The sequence below is a fragment of the Salmo salar genome, chromosome ssa11 (genome assembly GCF_905237065.1).
Source record: "Salmo salar chromosome ssa11, Ssal_v3.1, whole genome shotgun sequence".
NCBI lineage: Eukaryota > Metazoa > Chordata > Actinopteri > Salmoniformes > Salmonidae > Salmo > Salmo salar.
In genome coordinates this window covers 99160791-99177949 of record NC_059452.1, presented here as the reverse complement: position 1 = coordinate 99177949, position 17159 = coordinate 99160791, and the positions used below count along the sequence as shown (strand labels likewise).

The 17159-nt window shown below is 41.8% G+C and overlaps 1 protein-coding gene across 1 annotated transcript in view; it reads right to left on the bottom strand.

Moving 5' to 3' along the window:
* Positions 1-6438: 6438 nt before the first annotated feature.
* Positions 6439-17159, bottom strand: part of coro6 (coronin 6) — a 78595-nt gene continuing 67874 nt past the window's right edge. Inside the window, exon 11 of the mRNA XM_045690171.1 lies at positions 6439-7687. Coding sequence (XP_045546127.1) covers positions 7520-7687 — 168 coding nt within the window. The 3' untranslated portion in view covers positions 6439-7519. The remainder of the gene's footprint in view (positions 7688-17159) is intronic.

The window sequence follows — 17159 nt, the reverse complement described above, 5'->3', positions numbered from 1 at the left end:
TACTACATAATACAATGCAAAATATATATATTAAAAAAGTCTGTCTCTTCACAGTAACCGTCATGCCGTAAGGTGTTCTTTAATCTTTTTTTTTCTGGTTTTATTGCTAGCTTGAGTTACCTGGGGTGGCAGAGAGTTCCATGTAGTCATGGCTCTATGCAATACTGCGTTTTCCCAGCCTCTCTTCTAGACCTGGGGACTGTGAAGAGGCCTCTGATTGCATGTCTTCTGTTGTACTGATGAGTGTCCGACCTGTGTACCAACTGCTTGAACAGACAGTTTGGTACCTTTTTAAATCAAATCAAATTTATTTTTATATAGCCCTTCGTACATCAGCTGATATTCTCAAAGTGCTGTACAGAAACCCAGCCTAAAACCCCAAACAGCAAGCAAAGCATGTGAAAGAAGCACGGTGGCTAGGAAAAACTCCCTAGGAAAAACTCCCTAGAAAGGCCAAAAACCTAGGAAGAAACCTAGAGAGGAACCAGGCTATGAGGGGTGGCCAGTCCTCTTCTGGCTGTGCAGGGTGGATATTATAACAGAACATGGTCAAAATGTTAAAATGTTAAAATGTTCATAAATGACCAGCATGGTCAAATAATAATAATCATAGTAGTTGTCGAGGGTGCAACAAGCACGTCCGGTGAACAGGTCAGGGTTCCATAGCCGCAGGCAGAACAGTTGAAACTGGAGCAGCAGCACGGCCAGGTGAACTGGGGACAGCAAGGAGTCATCATACCAGGTAGTCCTGAGGCATGGTCCTAGGGCTCAGGTCCTCCGAGAGAAAGACAGAAAGAGAGAAAGAGAGAATTAGAGAGAGCATATTTAAATACACACAGGACACCGGATAAGACAAGAGAAATACTCCAGATGTAACAGACTGACCCTAGCCCTCCGACACATAAACTACTGCAGCATAAATACTGGAGGCTGAGACAGGAGGGATCAGAAGACACTGTGGCCCCATCCGATGATACCCCCGGACAGGGCCAAACAGGCAGGATATAACCCCACCCACTTTGCCAAAGCACAGCCCCCACACCACTAGAGGGATGTCTCCAACCACCAACTTACCGTCCTAAGACAAGGCCGAGTATAGCCCACAACGATCTCCGCCATGGCACAACCCAAGGGGGGGGGCGCCAACCCAGACAGGAAGACCACGTCAGTGACTCAACCCACTCAAGTGACGCACCCCTCCCATGGACGGCATGGAAGAACACCAGTAGGCCAGTGACTCATCCTCTGTAAAAGGGTTAGAGGCAGAGAATCCCAGTGGAAAGAGGGGAACCGGCAAGGCAGAGACAGCAAGGGCGGTTCGTTGCTCCAGCCTTTCCGTTCACCTTCACACTCCTGGGCCAGACTATACTTAATCATAGGACCTACTGAAGAGATAAGTCTTCAGTAAAGACTTAAAGGTTGAGACTGAGTCTGCGTCTCTCACATTGGTAGGCAGACCATTCCATAAAAATGGAGCTCTATAGGAGAAAGCCCTACCTCCAGCCGTTTGCTTAGAAATTCTAGGGACAATTAGGAGGCCTGCGTCTTGTGACCGTAGCGTACGTGTAGGTATGTACGGCAGGACCAAATCGGAAAGATAGGTAGGAGCAAGCCCATGTAATGCTTTGTAGGTTAGCAGTAAAACCTTGAAATCAGCCCTTGCCTTAACAGGAAGCCAGTGTAGGGAGGCTAACACTGGAGTAATATGATCACATTTTTTGGTTCTAGTCAGGATTCTAGCAGCCGTATTTAGCACTAACTGAAGTTTATTTAGTGCTTTATCCGGGTAGCCGGAAAGTAGAGCATTGCAGTAGTCCAGCCTAGAAGTAACAAAAGCATGGATTAATTTTTCTGCGTCATTTTTGGACAAAGTTTCTGATTTTTGCAATGTTACGTAGATGGAAAAAAGCTGTCCTTGAAACAGTCTTGATATGTTCTTCAAAAGAGAGATCAGGGTCCAGAGTAACGCCGAGGTCCTTCACAGTTTTATTTGAGACGACTGTACAACCATCCAGATTAATTGTCAGATTCAACAGAAGATCTCTTTGTTTCTTGGGACCTAGAACAAGCATCTCTGTTTTGTCCGAGTTTAAAAGTAGAAAGTTTGCAGCCATCCACTTCTTTATGTCTGAAACACAGGCTTCTAGCGAGGGCAATTTTGGGGCTTCACCATGTTTCATTGAAATGTACAGCTGTGTGTCGTCCGCATAGCAGTGAAATTTAACATTATGTTTTCGAATGACATCCCCAAGAGGTAAAATATATAGTGAAAACAATAGCGGTCCTAAAACGGAACCTTGAGGAACACCGAAATTTACAATTGATTTGTCAGAGGACAAACCATTCACAGAGACAAACTGATATCTTTCCGACAGATAAGATCTAAACCAGGCCAGAACTTGTCCATGTAGACCAATTTGGGTTTCCAATCTCTCCAAAAGAATGTGGTGATCGATGGTATCAAAAGCGGCACTAAGATCTAGGAGCACGAGGACAGATGCAGAGCCTCGGTCTGACGTCATTAAAAGGTCATTTACCACCTTCACAAGTGCAGTCTCAGTGCTATGATGGGGTCTAAAACCAGACTGAAGCGTTTCGTATACATTGTTTGTCTTCAGGAAGGCAGTCAGTTGCTGTGCAACAGCTTTTTCTAAAATTTTGGAGAGGAATGGAAGATTCGATATAGGCCGATAGTTTTTTATAATTTCTGGATCAAGATTCGGCTTTTTCAAGAGAGGCTTTATTACTGCCACTTTTAGTGAGCTTGGTACACATCCGGTGGATAGAGAGCCGTTTATTATGTTCAACATAGGAGGGCCAAGCACAGGAAGCAGCTCTTTCAGTAGTTTAGTTGGAATAGGGTCCAGTATGCAGCTTGAGGGTTTGGAGGCCATGATTATTTTCATCATTGCGTCAAGAGATATAGTACTAAAACACTTTAGTATCTCCCTTGATCCTAGGTCCTGGCAGAGTTGTGCAGACTCAGGACAATGGAGCTTTGGAGGAATACCCAGATTTAAAGAGGAGTCTGTAATTTGCTTTCTAATGATCATGATCTTTTCCTCAAAGAAGTTCATAAATTTATTTCTGCTGAAGTGAAAGCCATCCTCCATTTGCGAAGGCTGCTTTTTAGTTAGCTTTGCGACAGTATCAAAAAGAAATTTCGGATTGTTCTTATTTTCCTCAATTAAGTTGGAAAAATAGGATGATCGAGCAGCAGTAAGGGCTCTTCGATACTGCACGGTACTGTCTTTCCAAGCTAGTCGGAAGACTTCCAGTTTGGTGTGGCGCCATTTCCGTTCCAATTTTCTGGAAGCTTGCTTCAGAGCTCGTGTATTTTCTGTATACCAGGGAGCTAGTTTCTTATGACAGATGTTTTTAGTTTTTAGGGGTGCAACTGCATCTAGGGTATTTCGCAAGGTTAAATTGAGTTCCTCGGTTAGGTGGTTAACTGATTTTTGTCCTCTGACGTCCTTGGGTAGGCAGAGGCAGTCTGGAAGGGCATCAAGGAATCTTTGGGTTGTCTGAGAATTTATAGCACGACTTTTAATGCTCCTTGGTTGGGGTCTGAGCAGATTATTTGTTGCAATTGCAAACGTAATAAAATGGTGGTCCGATAGTCCAGGATTATGAGGAAAAACATTTAGATCCACAACATTTATTCCATGGGACAAAACTAGGTCCAGAGTATGACTGTGGCAGTGAGTAGGTCCAGAGACATGTTGGACAAAACCCACCTCAACACAAAGACCAATAGAGGCGATACAGTCAATCTCCCCTCAACTTTGAGCCTGTAGAGACTGACATGCATACCACTGACATTCGCCCTCCGTGTACATCTAAGTGCAATACGTGCTGCTTTGTTCTGGACCAACTGCAATTTTTCACTCGAGTGGTCAAAGACACAAAGTCCTGTATAGGTGTGCCTTTCAGTCCTCCCATCTAGGCCCAGGCTGTTGATGCTGTCATTACATTCCTCAAACTACCCATGTTGTTTTTCTTTAGGATGTCAGTCTGCTGCTTTTACTTTTGCTTTGTGGTTGTGCCTTTTTCTTCCAACCTCATTATTCCTCAAAGGGCTTGTTTTGGTAGCAGCATAGCTTGTTTTGGTTTTTGCTCTGCTAGAATAGCCTGGGTGCTGGACTGTTTCTCCATTTATTTAATAACGCTAAGCCAAGCTCAAGTCGCATAAAAACAGATTCAGAATGACACCCAAATTATTCAAACAGATTATAATCAGAGATGCACAACGTTCAGAACTTTCAGAATGTTTTATAAGAGATGTTTGTTCTCTTCACCACATGAACAATATAAGTGTCTGTTCTGTTTGTTATATTTCTATCTGCAAAGCTTCAACGTTCTCCACTGAATATACCCTTGACTCGACTTAATTGACACAACAGGTGTTATGAAATATTTAGTGACTTAATCCTTCCTGGTTGTGTACCCAATCACCATAGAGAATGATAGATGCCTCTAGTTGCCATAAGGCAGTTTTAGCATTGGCAGTGCCATTTGAGGACTTAGACCATTTTAATGTAGTCAACTGGGTGGGACTTTCAACTTCATTGGCTGAACCCTTCTGATGACCTGGTTGGAGTGAAATCAAATAAAAATTTGATGGTTATCAAAACGTCATGCCAGGGTAAGCCTACACCAAACACAGACCTTATATGAAGTAGTTTAAAAAAACGATTGGAACCATTACTGGGTTTTACTGCTAGGTTTTAAATGGTACTATGACGCGTCCACTGTGCCGGAATATTCAGAATTGTTTAGAATCTTTGGTGCGCTGCAAGGTGTTATGGGACAGCCTTCCTGGAAAATTCATTTAGCAGACACCCTTATCCAGAGAAATTTACAGGAGCAATTAGGTTTAAGTGACTTGCTCAAGGGCACAATTGACAGATTTTTCACCTTGTCGGCTTGGGGATTCAAACCAGCTACCTTTTGGTTACTGGTCCAACACTCTTAACCGCTAGGCTACCTGTCACGAAACTACAGCCCCACCACAGATTACTGGAAGATTGTTCTCATATTTGCACAACAATAAAGACAACTCAAACACAAGAGCTAGAAATAGTGTGCCATTAAGTTTTGCACCTAAAAATCTACTTGACGTATGGACCAAATAAGATCATGATGACAGTATAAAGAAACTACACCATTCACATAAGGAGAACAGGGTTTGTTTTTTAATACAGTCGAGTAATACAGTATTTTTTTAATACAGTCGAGCATTTCAGTTGATTCTGTTTGGCAATGTAAAAACTGTCCATAGAAACTAAAACCATAAAATAACCAAGTAGTTTAGCAGTCAGTGACGTTCAAAGCTTTCAGTTACAGCTATACTGTATCCTTAGAATTCAAATTCAACTTATAGTTGATATTGACAATCCAATCAAATGTATTTATAAAACCCTTTTTACATCAGCAGTTGTCATAAAGTGCTTACACAGAAACCAAACCTAAGCCAGAGAGCAAGCCATGCAGATGTAGAAGCACGGTGGCTTGGAATGTTTTTAATGCTAATTAGCAACAGAGAAGACCTCAGCAAGAATACAACTTCCTGCAGGAAGTTCCTGCACATCATCTCTAACCGACACTGTCAGCTACCATTCACCAGCGCGATGAGAGCACCCCATACAATAGCAATCTGTCGATATAATCGAGAACTATCATCAGAAATCACGCAATATGAATCCGACTGTGGGGCACCGCCTGACCCACTAGTTGGCCAGAAGGTTCAAATCAACGTTTCATATCGTGGTGTAGATGGTATTGACAATGGCACAATAATGGCACAATAACGCAAGATCACATTTCCAGCATGGCCGACAACCAGAACTCACTTGCCTGCCATAGGAAGCAAAATGTTAATTAATAAATAATAAGTGAGCATGGCATTTGCAGCTCCTAAATTAATAAAAACATTTCAAATGTAGTTTGCTCTGGCAACTCGTGGCATAGCTGGCTGGCTAGCTTGACCGACATTGCTAGCCCGCGGGTGCGTTGCAGGTCGACATGGGTGCGTTCATTGCTAGTTTGCGGTTTCATTGCTAGCCCGTGGGCGTGTTGCAGGTTGACACGAGTGCGTTCCAGGTGGACTTCATTGCTTCTAAATTTATGGGTGTATTACAACGCTTGGATAGTTAACATAACAGATTACCATAATTGGTTCAGATTATTTGATGATTTAATGGTCTCTACTTTAATAAATTTTTTACAAATCCCAAATCACTATTTCAGGGCTGACCAACTCTGTTCCTGGAGAGCTACTATAGTGTAAGTTTTTGCTCCAAACCCAGTAGTAACTAACGTGATGCAGTTAGTACGGTGCGCTAGATAAGGGTTTGCACAAAAACCTACACACCCATTCAAACCCAGAATCCTATACTTTGTAGTGGAAATTCTAACCAGAAAGGAAGAGACTGTAGATTCTTCAAACAACAACTTTTTATTCAAAATCTGGAGCAGTGAACAATCCACTCAACATTGCAGAGTTAAGCTTGGGTCTCAGAGTTGGGTCTCAGCTTTTATAACCTTTGTCTACGTGGCAGTTTAGCAGATGTGTGAGATCATGATGGGAACATAGCATACAAACAAGTGATAACGGCAGTTTTGTTACTCCTTTCTGCTGTTAGAATTGTTACTACTGCTCAAGCTAGCGTCTGTTCTCTTCATATCTCCACACAGCTGTGCCCTTGAAAGACATGAAAATAACAGGATGGACCAGAAACCGGTCACAATCAGGCAGCCCTTAGTCACATGGCCAAAGACAAAGTTACTCTCAAACAAGAGAGGAAAAATCCTGGCTTCTTCTTCCATGACAGAAATGGACTGTGAAAATGTACAGGTTTAAGGCTTATACAGCGCATGTGCATAAGAGTTTGTAATTTTCCCCATCATATTCCTCCGCTTTGAGACTAATTTCAAACTATACAAAATTACAAGTAAGCATGTAAGTAATAATTCATAATGTAAGCCAATTGTCATAATCTAAGCAAAACTTCAAACAAGCAAAATATAAAGCATTGTAGGCTCTCTTACAGTACATTTAAGGCACACTTAACCAGTACATTATCTTTGTCAATGGCTTCCGTTTAGTTTTTTTCCCTTCATGGTGCAAAACATTTAAGGGAATAATTTAAACAGTTACAAATAATTTAAACAGTTACACAGGAGTACACTCTTTGTCTGTACAAAGAGGACAATCATCACATTGACACTGTCCATACTACCACAGTTCAGCATGGACCTACTGCTTCTTCTAGAAATGGGGCGGCTATTGTTTGCTGGACACCCGTCCTGAGCCTGACGTTGGCTCGAGCTGGAGCGGGTGTTATTTAAGTCCACCGTGGGACTATGCTGGTGTTGTATACTTCAGTTGCATTGTGGCCACTTCTCCCAGGGCCCATACAACAGCTGCAATGATAAGTCTGACCACGAAAGCAATAAACATGATGCGTAGTCTGGTCTTGGTCCTCCCATGGCCACTGGGGTCGCCTATGACGATCCATCAGCTGGTACATCTTTGTCTGGGTTGTGGAGCACCATCCTGCAGTAGCTGGCGTGAACCCACGTAGACCTCTGCAACCTTCACCTCTGTCTGGGTTGTCAGGAGCACCTGGAATGGACCAGTCCGGCGATGTTGGTGCGAAGTCTTTCTGCAATCTTGTATTGTGCCCTATATATATATATAAACACTGGATTAGATATGTCTTAAGTGTCATTCTGTTTTAGGACAAAGAAGAATGTAAATGTTTCCTGATCAGAGGTTTTGAAAGCATTATTTGACCAGGGAATGACCAGGATAGGGTCACCTCTACAGTTTACCTCTTACTATTTGTCTGTCTATCCCTGTGAAGTATGTCCTGTGATATCTATGTTGTATTTAAGTGAAGTGTTGAATGTTCTGTGATGTTGCATGTGTGCCATTATTCCCAAACAAATGCCGCTATGGTACAATGAAGTGTTCATTCATCCATTGTCGTTGGGCTATTGGACTCCCTACCCCTTCGATAGCTATCAGAGGGTTATGACTTAAAATTCATTTAAAAAAATAACATGCAAATCCTGGATCCTATCCTCTCTTATGATAATAAATGTTGATTCTTATGTTATTTAAAAGTCAAAGATTATTTAAGACGGCTGAAATCAATGGTGGAAATATATAGGGTCACAATAGTAAATCATGACATTTTGAAACTTTTACTTGAAAAAAGTAATGTTAGATTTGAGGTACAGATTTAAGATAGAGAGAACAGGCATTTGTAGGTATTGTCGTTTTTTTTACATCTAATTTCATTTATTTATCTTGCCTATTTCTACATAATTTTTATTAGTTTACCGAGTTGGAAGGTATGGGGGGGGGGTGTGACACAGCATTTCTTGTCCACAACCCAGAGGACCCCAAACCACTCAGCACAGGCTAATCTGGGAGGAGAAAGGAATTTATTGAGGGCCAGGATCTGATCGCCAAGTTCTGTACACTTTTCTTGTACACATTTTTTTATTTACTTTGGTAACACTTAACCTCAAGCATACAGATGTAGGATCTTACTTTGATCACCCTGTTGCAGGACAACTTTTCTGCAATGCAGGACATTTTTACCTTGTAGTGTATTTGAGGTTTGATACGGCTTCTGAAATTTGACTTGATTTTCCCTTAAAAATATATCACCCCCGACAAAAACACAATTTATTATAATCCACATTTCCTGTTACTGCAGAATTATTTTCCTGCTGTAGCAAACTGACTCAAATTAAGATCAATAATAACCTTTAAACACACTCATACAGTACTGGGCCTTTTTTATTGTTACATCTAGGCAAACCTGCAGCTTCACAGTCAAAGATCAAGGGGTTTGACAAGGCTAGGATGCAACCAGAAGTATTCAACCAGAATTATAGTATGTATCATTGTATTTGAAATGTACTATATATCTGTGATTCAACAATACAATAACAGTCCTGCACTGCTTTTAAGCAAGCTTAAAAAATGTAACCACTAATATTCACAGGCAGAGTTCTGGATACAAGGGCTGACATTTGATTTATCAATTAGCTCAAAACTGCTAACTAGTAAAACAAATTGTATAGTTTACATATATACAGTTTACAAAACAATATGAACACCTGTGCCCAGATTCACAAAACAGTTTTTAAGCAAAAACTTAATTTAGCTAGCTAGCAAGCAATGGTAATCATGTTTGCATATTTCTTAGTGAGATTACTGTTCTTGGGTTTAAAATAATCAATACTGAAACTTTCAGATGAAGTTTGTGTGAATTAAACAGGTTCAATTGCTTTCATTATATATTTCCTGTCACTGCCCTGAGTTTAAGACAAGGGTTTAACCATCTTAGAATAAAGAACATTTCCAATGAAATTTGATTATGGAAAAATTAAGTTCTCTTAACTTTTTGCTTAAGGAGAAACATAATAAATAGCACAAGAACATTTCCAAGAACCTTTTAGAGGAATAGCAGCTTTACTTAACTTTCTTCTTAAGTCTAAAGTTTAGGAAAAAATGGCAGTTAAGAAGAAATGTCTTCGTAAGAAGGTTTTGTGAATCTGGGCCCTGGCCTCTCCACTGCCACATTTATTCCTTTTAAATCCTTTGGAGTGCCAGGAAAAGCCTGACTACAAAGCCTGTTGGACACTTATTTCGACTTATTTTATTTAGCCTACTAACAACCTATTGGAGGAGAGATGCATGCTTACTCTTACTTCAAGACAACTGGGAACTCTGAAAAAAACAAGCTCCGGCTGGGAAAAAACTCGGAATTCCAAGTCAGGAACTTGGACCTCTATCTTGAGCTCCGACATGAAGATCACGGATGTCATGATTCAACTTTGTTCCCCCCCAGTTATCTTGAAAGCTCCATATATCCAGAGAATTAGAATTACCAGCCTCAGAAATTGCAGCCCAAATACATTCTTCACAGAGTTCAAGTAACAGACATCTCAACATTAAATCAGGCCTTCATGGTCGAATTGCCGCAAAGAAACCACTACTAAAGGACCCCACCGTGAAACATGGAGTAGGAGGTGTGATGGTGCTGGTGACACTGTCAGTCATTTATTTAGAATTTAAGGCACACTTAACCAGCATGGCTACCACAGCATTCTGCAGCGATATGCCATCTCATCTGGTTTGCGCTTAGTGGGACTATCATTTGTTTTTCAACAGGACAATGACCCAACACAACACACCTCCAGGCAGTGTAGGGGATATATGACCAAGAAGGAGAGTGATGGAGTGCTGCATCAGATGACCTGGCCTCCACAATCACCCAACTTCAACCCAATTAAGATGGTTTGGGATGAGTTGGACCGCAGATTGAAGGAAAAGCAGCCAACAAGTGCTCAGCACATGTGGGAACTCCTTACAGACTGTTGGAAAAGCATTCCAGGTGAAGCTGGTTGAGAGAATGCCAAGTGTGCAAAGCTGTCAAAGCCAAGGGTGGCTACTTTGAAGAATCTAAAATCTAAAATATATTTTGATTTGTTTAAAACTTTTTTGGTTACTACATGATTCCATATATGTCATTTCATAATTGTGATGTCTTCACTATTATTCTACAATGTAGAAAATAGTAAAAATAAAGAAAATCCCTTGAATGAGTAGGGGTGTCCAAACTTTTGACTGGTACTCTATATAGATGGGATTGATAGACCTAACTACTAGAAATGGGCAGATGTTTTAGTAAGTGGTGTCAGGTGTGGTCACGGGACGTTTCAAGTGTCCCTAAACCTCTCCAAAGTGGCATGTCTGTAAATGATATATTCCAGTGCTATTGCATATTTTAAATCCCTAAATGCTATTTGCTCTGCATAAAAACACAATTTATACCATATCAACCTCACTCACACTTTGTGGTGGTGTTATGGTGTATCCAGGGTACATTTCAGTGTCCATTCAACCTCTCCAAAGTGTCTGAATGTGGTAATTGCACTATTTTTGCACACTGGATGTGGCTAAAAGTTATTTTTCACTATAAAAACTAAATTTCTACAACACCAACCTCTCTTAAACATTGTGATGGTGGTAGGGGACATACAGAGGATATCCAAGTGTTTTGTCAACCTAGTGATTCGGTGGACATTTGATGTTGCCATTAAGTCATACATCATCAGGTAACATCGGCTAGATTTGTTCCTACCAACATCAGGATTAATGTGATACCCCCCATGTAGCTATAGATCAAAAACAGACCAAACTGAATCTTACCTTGTAAAATGTTTGCTGTTTGGTGAAAATGTTGTGTAAAAAAAAATAGTCAGGTGATCAATAATGGCAGACAAATAAAATATCCTCATGATCTGTGGAGTCCCGGCTTTCGGTGTGTATCAAGGTATTCCGTGTTTATTTCCTTTATGCTTCACAACGATAACCCGGATGTAGGTTGCAGCCGTCTTGAAATGAGGTCATCTGCTCGGCTTTCCCTTATATATTCTTATGCCCATATATGGTAGTAAGATTTGAAGGCACCGATCAATAGCCAAGATACTCAGCTTTTCCGCAGACACCCTGCTTTTGCAGATAGGGGCTACCGTTCTCATACCAAACTGAATTCAATAAAACAAATCAAATAGGGTCCACAAATATGGGGACTTTACTATAGCTCTGAGGTCAGGTCTAGGGTTGAATGGCGGAAACCCAGTTACTGAGATTTACCAGGATTTACCGCCCAAAATACCTCCCTTTTCCTGGGATAAATAACTTGCGAGAAACCGGTAAATTATAATAAATTATTTATATGAACAGCATGGCGTGAAATGGAACTGAAATTTAATGCAATGTCTAAATCTGGATTCTCTACGGCCTCTGCATGATGAATCATCAACGCTCAGGGTAGGGACATACAGCCCATCTCAGTATGGAGCGCAGTTCACAATGCATGCAGACATATCATCTCATCATGGTAACTTTTTTTATTGTGACAGGTAGGCCTACATTTGCTGAAGCATAGCCTACGCTACGGTAATAGGGGGGAGGAGAAAAGAGATAATAGGGGATTTGGTGCCCCCTTCTGGCTTAATACCTACACAATAGCCAGTAGGGTTTAACCTTTTACTCCAGTGGGCTAAATCAGTGTTTCTTGGAAGTCTTAAACAAATCTATTTTGAAACAAAAGTATACACCTCACACACGTGGTTATGGGCTTAAAAAGAAGAAGACACCTGTAGCATGTCAGATATAGAGTTACAATTTTGAGTTTGCATCCCAATATTACACTTTATATACCTCACAGAAAACTGAAATATAACAAAACCATTTGACATAGAAACACCGGATTTTTGGCATATTTTTGTATTTTTATGTTTATTAATTATATATTTTTTTAATAACATTCCACCCATGACACCACTAGAGGGTGATTTGGTCATTGGACTGCAGGAAAGGGTTTTAATAGCAGGAAGCAGGTTATCGAAATTTACAGAGTTCCCCCCCCAAACCCACTCCCGTTTCCCCGGGAAAATAACTGCGAAAAAACAGTCAATTATAATAAAATATTTATATAAAAAGTAAGATGTGAAATGGAACTGTTAAATGATATGCGATGTCTAAATCTGTCTTCTTCACGGCCTGCTCTGCTATCTGCATGATCAATCATCAACGCTAAGGTTGGGGACAGATAGGGCATTTCATACCGAGCGCAGACAATGCATGGACCAGCTGGTAACTTCTTTTTCTTGTCACAAGTAAATTTGCTGCAGCATCGCCTATGCTACAGTAAAAGGGAATAATATATTTGAAAGCACATCTAATTTACACATCTCCATCTGGCTTTCTGGGGTCACCGTATTTTTTTATGTAAAGATGATTTATCTTTTAATTGCAGCTGCAGAGTTTTTAAAAGTGCCTCTCACTCGAATTTCGTTGCTTTAAATCAGTGCGCATGTGAGCACTCTCTGTCTTTCTCTCTCTCCATCAATTCCATTCAAATTGCATCCAAAATAGATCATCCTGTTCATAGATATACTATATTTAGTACCAGTCAAAAGTTTGGACACACCTAGTCATTTTTTATTTTTATTGTACCTTTATTTAACTAGGCAAGTCAGTTAAGAACAAATTCTTATTTTCAATGACGGCCTAGGAACAGTGGGTTAACTGCCTTGTTCAGGGGCAGAACGACATATTTTTACCTTGTCAGCTTAGGGATTCAATATTGCAACCTTTCGGTTACTAGTCCAACGCTCTAACTACTAGGCTTCCTGCCGCCCCATCAAGGTTTTTTTTTATTTTTACTATTTTCTACATTGTAGAATAATAGTGAAGACATAAACACTATGAAATAACACATATGGAATCATGTAGTAACCAAAATAGTGTTAAACAAATCAAAATATATTTTAGATTTTAGATTCTTCAAAGTAGCCACCCTTTGCCTTGATGACAGCTTTGCGCACTCTAGGCATTCTCTCAACCATCTTCACCTGGAATGCTTCTCTAACAGTCTTGAAGGAGTTCCCACATATGCTGAGCACTTGTTGGCTGCTTTTCCAGCAATCTGCGGTTCAACTCATCCCAAACCATCACAATTGGGTTGAGGTCAGGTGATTGTGGAGGCCAGGTCATCTGATGCAGCACTCTATAACCCTCCTTCTTGGTCAAATAGCCCTTACACAGCCTGCAGGTGTGTTTGTCATTGTCCTGTTGAAAAGCAAATGATAGTCCCACTAAGCACAAACCAGATGAGATGGCGTATCGCTGCAGAATGCTGTGGTAGCCATGCTGGTTAAGTGTGCCATGAATTCTAAATAAATCACTGACCGTGTCACCAGCAAAGCACCATCACACCTCCTCCTCCATGCTTCACGGTGGGAACCACACATGCGTAGGTCATCTGTTCACCTACTCTGCGTCTCACAAAGACATGGCGGTTGGAACCAAAAATCTCAAATTTGGACTCATCAGACCAAAGGACAGATTTCCACCGGTTTAATGTCCATTGCTTGTGTTTCTTGGCCCAAGCAAGTCTCTTCTTCTTATTGGTGTCCTTTAGTAGTGGTTGCTTTGCAGCAATTGGGCATGAAGACCTGATTCACGTAGTCTCCTCTGAACGGTTGATGTTGAGATGTGTCTGTTAATTGAACTCTGTGAAGCATTTATTTGGGCTGCAATTTCTGAGGATGGTAATTATAATGAACTTATCCTCTGCAGCAGAGGTAACTTTGGGTCTTCCTTTCCTGTGGCGGTCCTCATGAGAGCCAGTTTCATCATAGCACTTGATGGTTTTTGTGACTGCACTTGAAGAAACGTTCAAAGTTCTTGAAATGTTCCGCATCGACTGACCTTCATGTCTTTAAGTAATGATGGACTGTTGATTCTCTTTGCTTATTTGAGCTGTTCTTGCCATAATATGGATTTGGTCTTTTACCAAATAAGTCTGGATACCACCCCTACCTTGTCACAACACAACTGATTGGCTCAAACACATTAAAAAGGAAAGAAATTCTCCAAATTAACATTTAACAAGGCACACCTGTTAATTGAAATTGATTCCAGGTGACTACCTCATGAAGCTGGTGGAGAGAATGCCAAAAGTGTACAAAGCTGTCATCAAGGCAAAGGGTGACTTTGTTGAAGAATCTCAAATATAAAATATATTTAGATTTTTTCAAATACTTTTTTGGTTACTACATGATTCCATATGTGCTATTTCATAGTTTTGATGTCTTCAATATTATTCTACAATGTATAAAATAGTCAAAATAAAGAAAAACCCTGCAATGAGTAGGCGTGTTCCATCTTTTGACTGTTACTGTAGATATATAGATACAGTATATAGATGTCCTAGCCTACCTCTTTTAGGAAATACATTCAATGCAGTATTAGCCTGATATTTAGTTAATGAATGAAGGGTAAATATGAATAAGCTTCAAACTTAGCCTCTGTCTTCCCTCTTGTGCATTAGGCACCTGCTCTCCGCTGCCTTCTCTCCTTAGCTCTTGTGGAGACCCAGGAAAAGCTACACTAGAATAGCTTGTTGGGCTTTTTTCTTCTTCTTGCATTTCTTATACTAATAGGAAGAGGGAAGCAATCCTGCTCTTGTGTTAAATACAGCAGCCAAAAGAGCTGGCGGGGAGTTTGAAAGAAGAGAACACGCAATGGAGATAGTCTATAGCAGTTATTTAGTCTGACCCATAATGATTCATTCTCGTTGAATAGAAGTGAAAGCCGTCTGCATCTAATTTAGTCCTATATTATTCAAGCAAGTCATTACAATGATGAAGATTAGGATAACAAAGGGTACACTATTTACAGTTGAAGTCGGAGGTTTACATATACTTAGGTTGGAATCATTAAAACTCGTTTTTCAACCACTCCACAAATTTCTTGTTAACAAACTATAATTTTGGCAAGTCGGTTAGGACATCTACTGTGGACATGACACAAGTAATTGAAAAAAAAATTGTTTACGGACAGATTATTTCACTTATAATTCACTGTATCACAATTCCAGTGGGTCAGAAGTTTACATACACTAAGTAGACTGTGCCTTTAAACAGCTTGGAAAATTCCAGAAAATGATGTCATGGCTTTAGAAGCTTCTGATACGCTAATTGACATCATTTGAGTCAATTGGAGGTGCACCTGTGGATGTATTTCAAGGCCTACCTTCAAACTCAGTGCCTATTTGCTTGACATCATGGGAAAATCAAAAGAAATCAGCCAAGACCTTAGAAAGAAATTGTAGACCTCCACAAGTCTGGTTCATCCTTGGGAGCAATTTCCAAACGCCTGAAGGCACCATGTTCATCTGTACAAACAATAGTACACAAGTATAAACACCATGGGACCACGCAGCCGTCATACCGCTCAGGAAGGGGACACGTTCTGTCTTCTAGAGATGAACGTACTTTGGTGCGAAAAGTGCAAATCAATCCCAGAACAACAGCAAAGGACCTTGTGAAGATGCTGGAGGAAACAGGTACAAATATATCTATATCCACGGTAAAACGAGTCCTATATCGACATAACCTGAAAGTCCACTCAGCAAGGAAGAAGCCACTGCTCCAAAACCGCCATAAAGAAGCCAGACTACAGTTTGCAACTGTACATGGGGACAAAAATCGTATTTTCTGGAGAAATGTCCTCTGGTCTGATGAAACAAAAATAGAACTGTTTGGCCATAATGACCATCGTTATGTTTGGAGGAAAAAGGGGGAGGCTTGCAAGCCGAAGAACACCATCCCAATCGTGAAGCATGGGGGTGGCAGCATCATGTTGTGAGGGTGCTTTGCTGCAGGAGGGACTGGTGTACTTCACAAAATAGATAACATCATGTGCCAGGGGAAAGTGGGCATCCAGCCAGTAGGGGTGATGCCAGTCCTGCGCTCAAGACCGCCAGTGCGCCTCTACGGTCCAGTGTTTCCTGCTACACGCACGAGCCATGAGGTGCGTGTCTCCAGGCTGGCACGTCCAGTACCAGCCCCATGCATCAGGCTTCTAGTGCGTCAGCCCAGCCTCGCCAGTCTGGAGCCGCCAGCCAGTCTGGAGCCGCCAGAGCCGCCAGCCAGTCTGGAGCCGCCAGAGCCGCCAGCCAGTCTGGAGCCGCCAGAGCCGCCAGCCAGTCTGGAGCCGCCAACCAGTCTGGAGCCGCCAGCCAGTCTGGAGCCACCAGAGCCGCCAGCCAGTCTGGAGCCGCCAGCCAGTCTGGAGCCACCAGAGCCGCCAGCCAGTCAGGAGCCGCCAGAGCCACCAGCCAGGCCGGAGCCGCCAGGGTCATCAGCCAGGCGAGCGCAGCAAGTGTCGCCCGCCAGCCGGGTGCAGCCAGGATCGCCCGCCAGCCGGGCGCAGTCAGGGTCGCCCACCGGTCCTCCGACGCGGCCAGGAGCGCCACCTAAGTGGGCGACGCCGAGCTGTGGAGCGGGGTCCACGTCCCGCACCTGAGCCGCCTCCGATATAGGTGGGTTGGGGAGGGGGGGTGTAGCACAGTGCCGTTGTTGACGGCAGCCACCCTCCCTTCCCTCCCTTTAGTTTAGGGGGATATTTTTGTTGTTTGGGGTTTTTTGTCTTTTCTTTTAGGTGCTTTCGGGGTCTGCACCTTTGGGGGGGGGGGGGTACTGTCACGTCCTGACCAGCAGAGGGAGTAATTGTATTAGTTTTGGTCAGGACGTGGCAGAGGGTTTGTGTTTTGTAT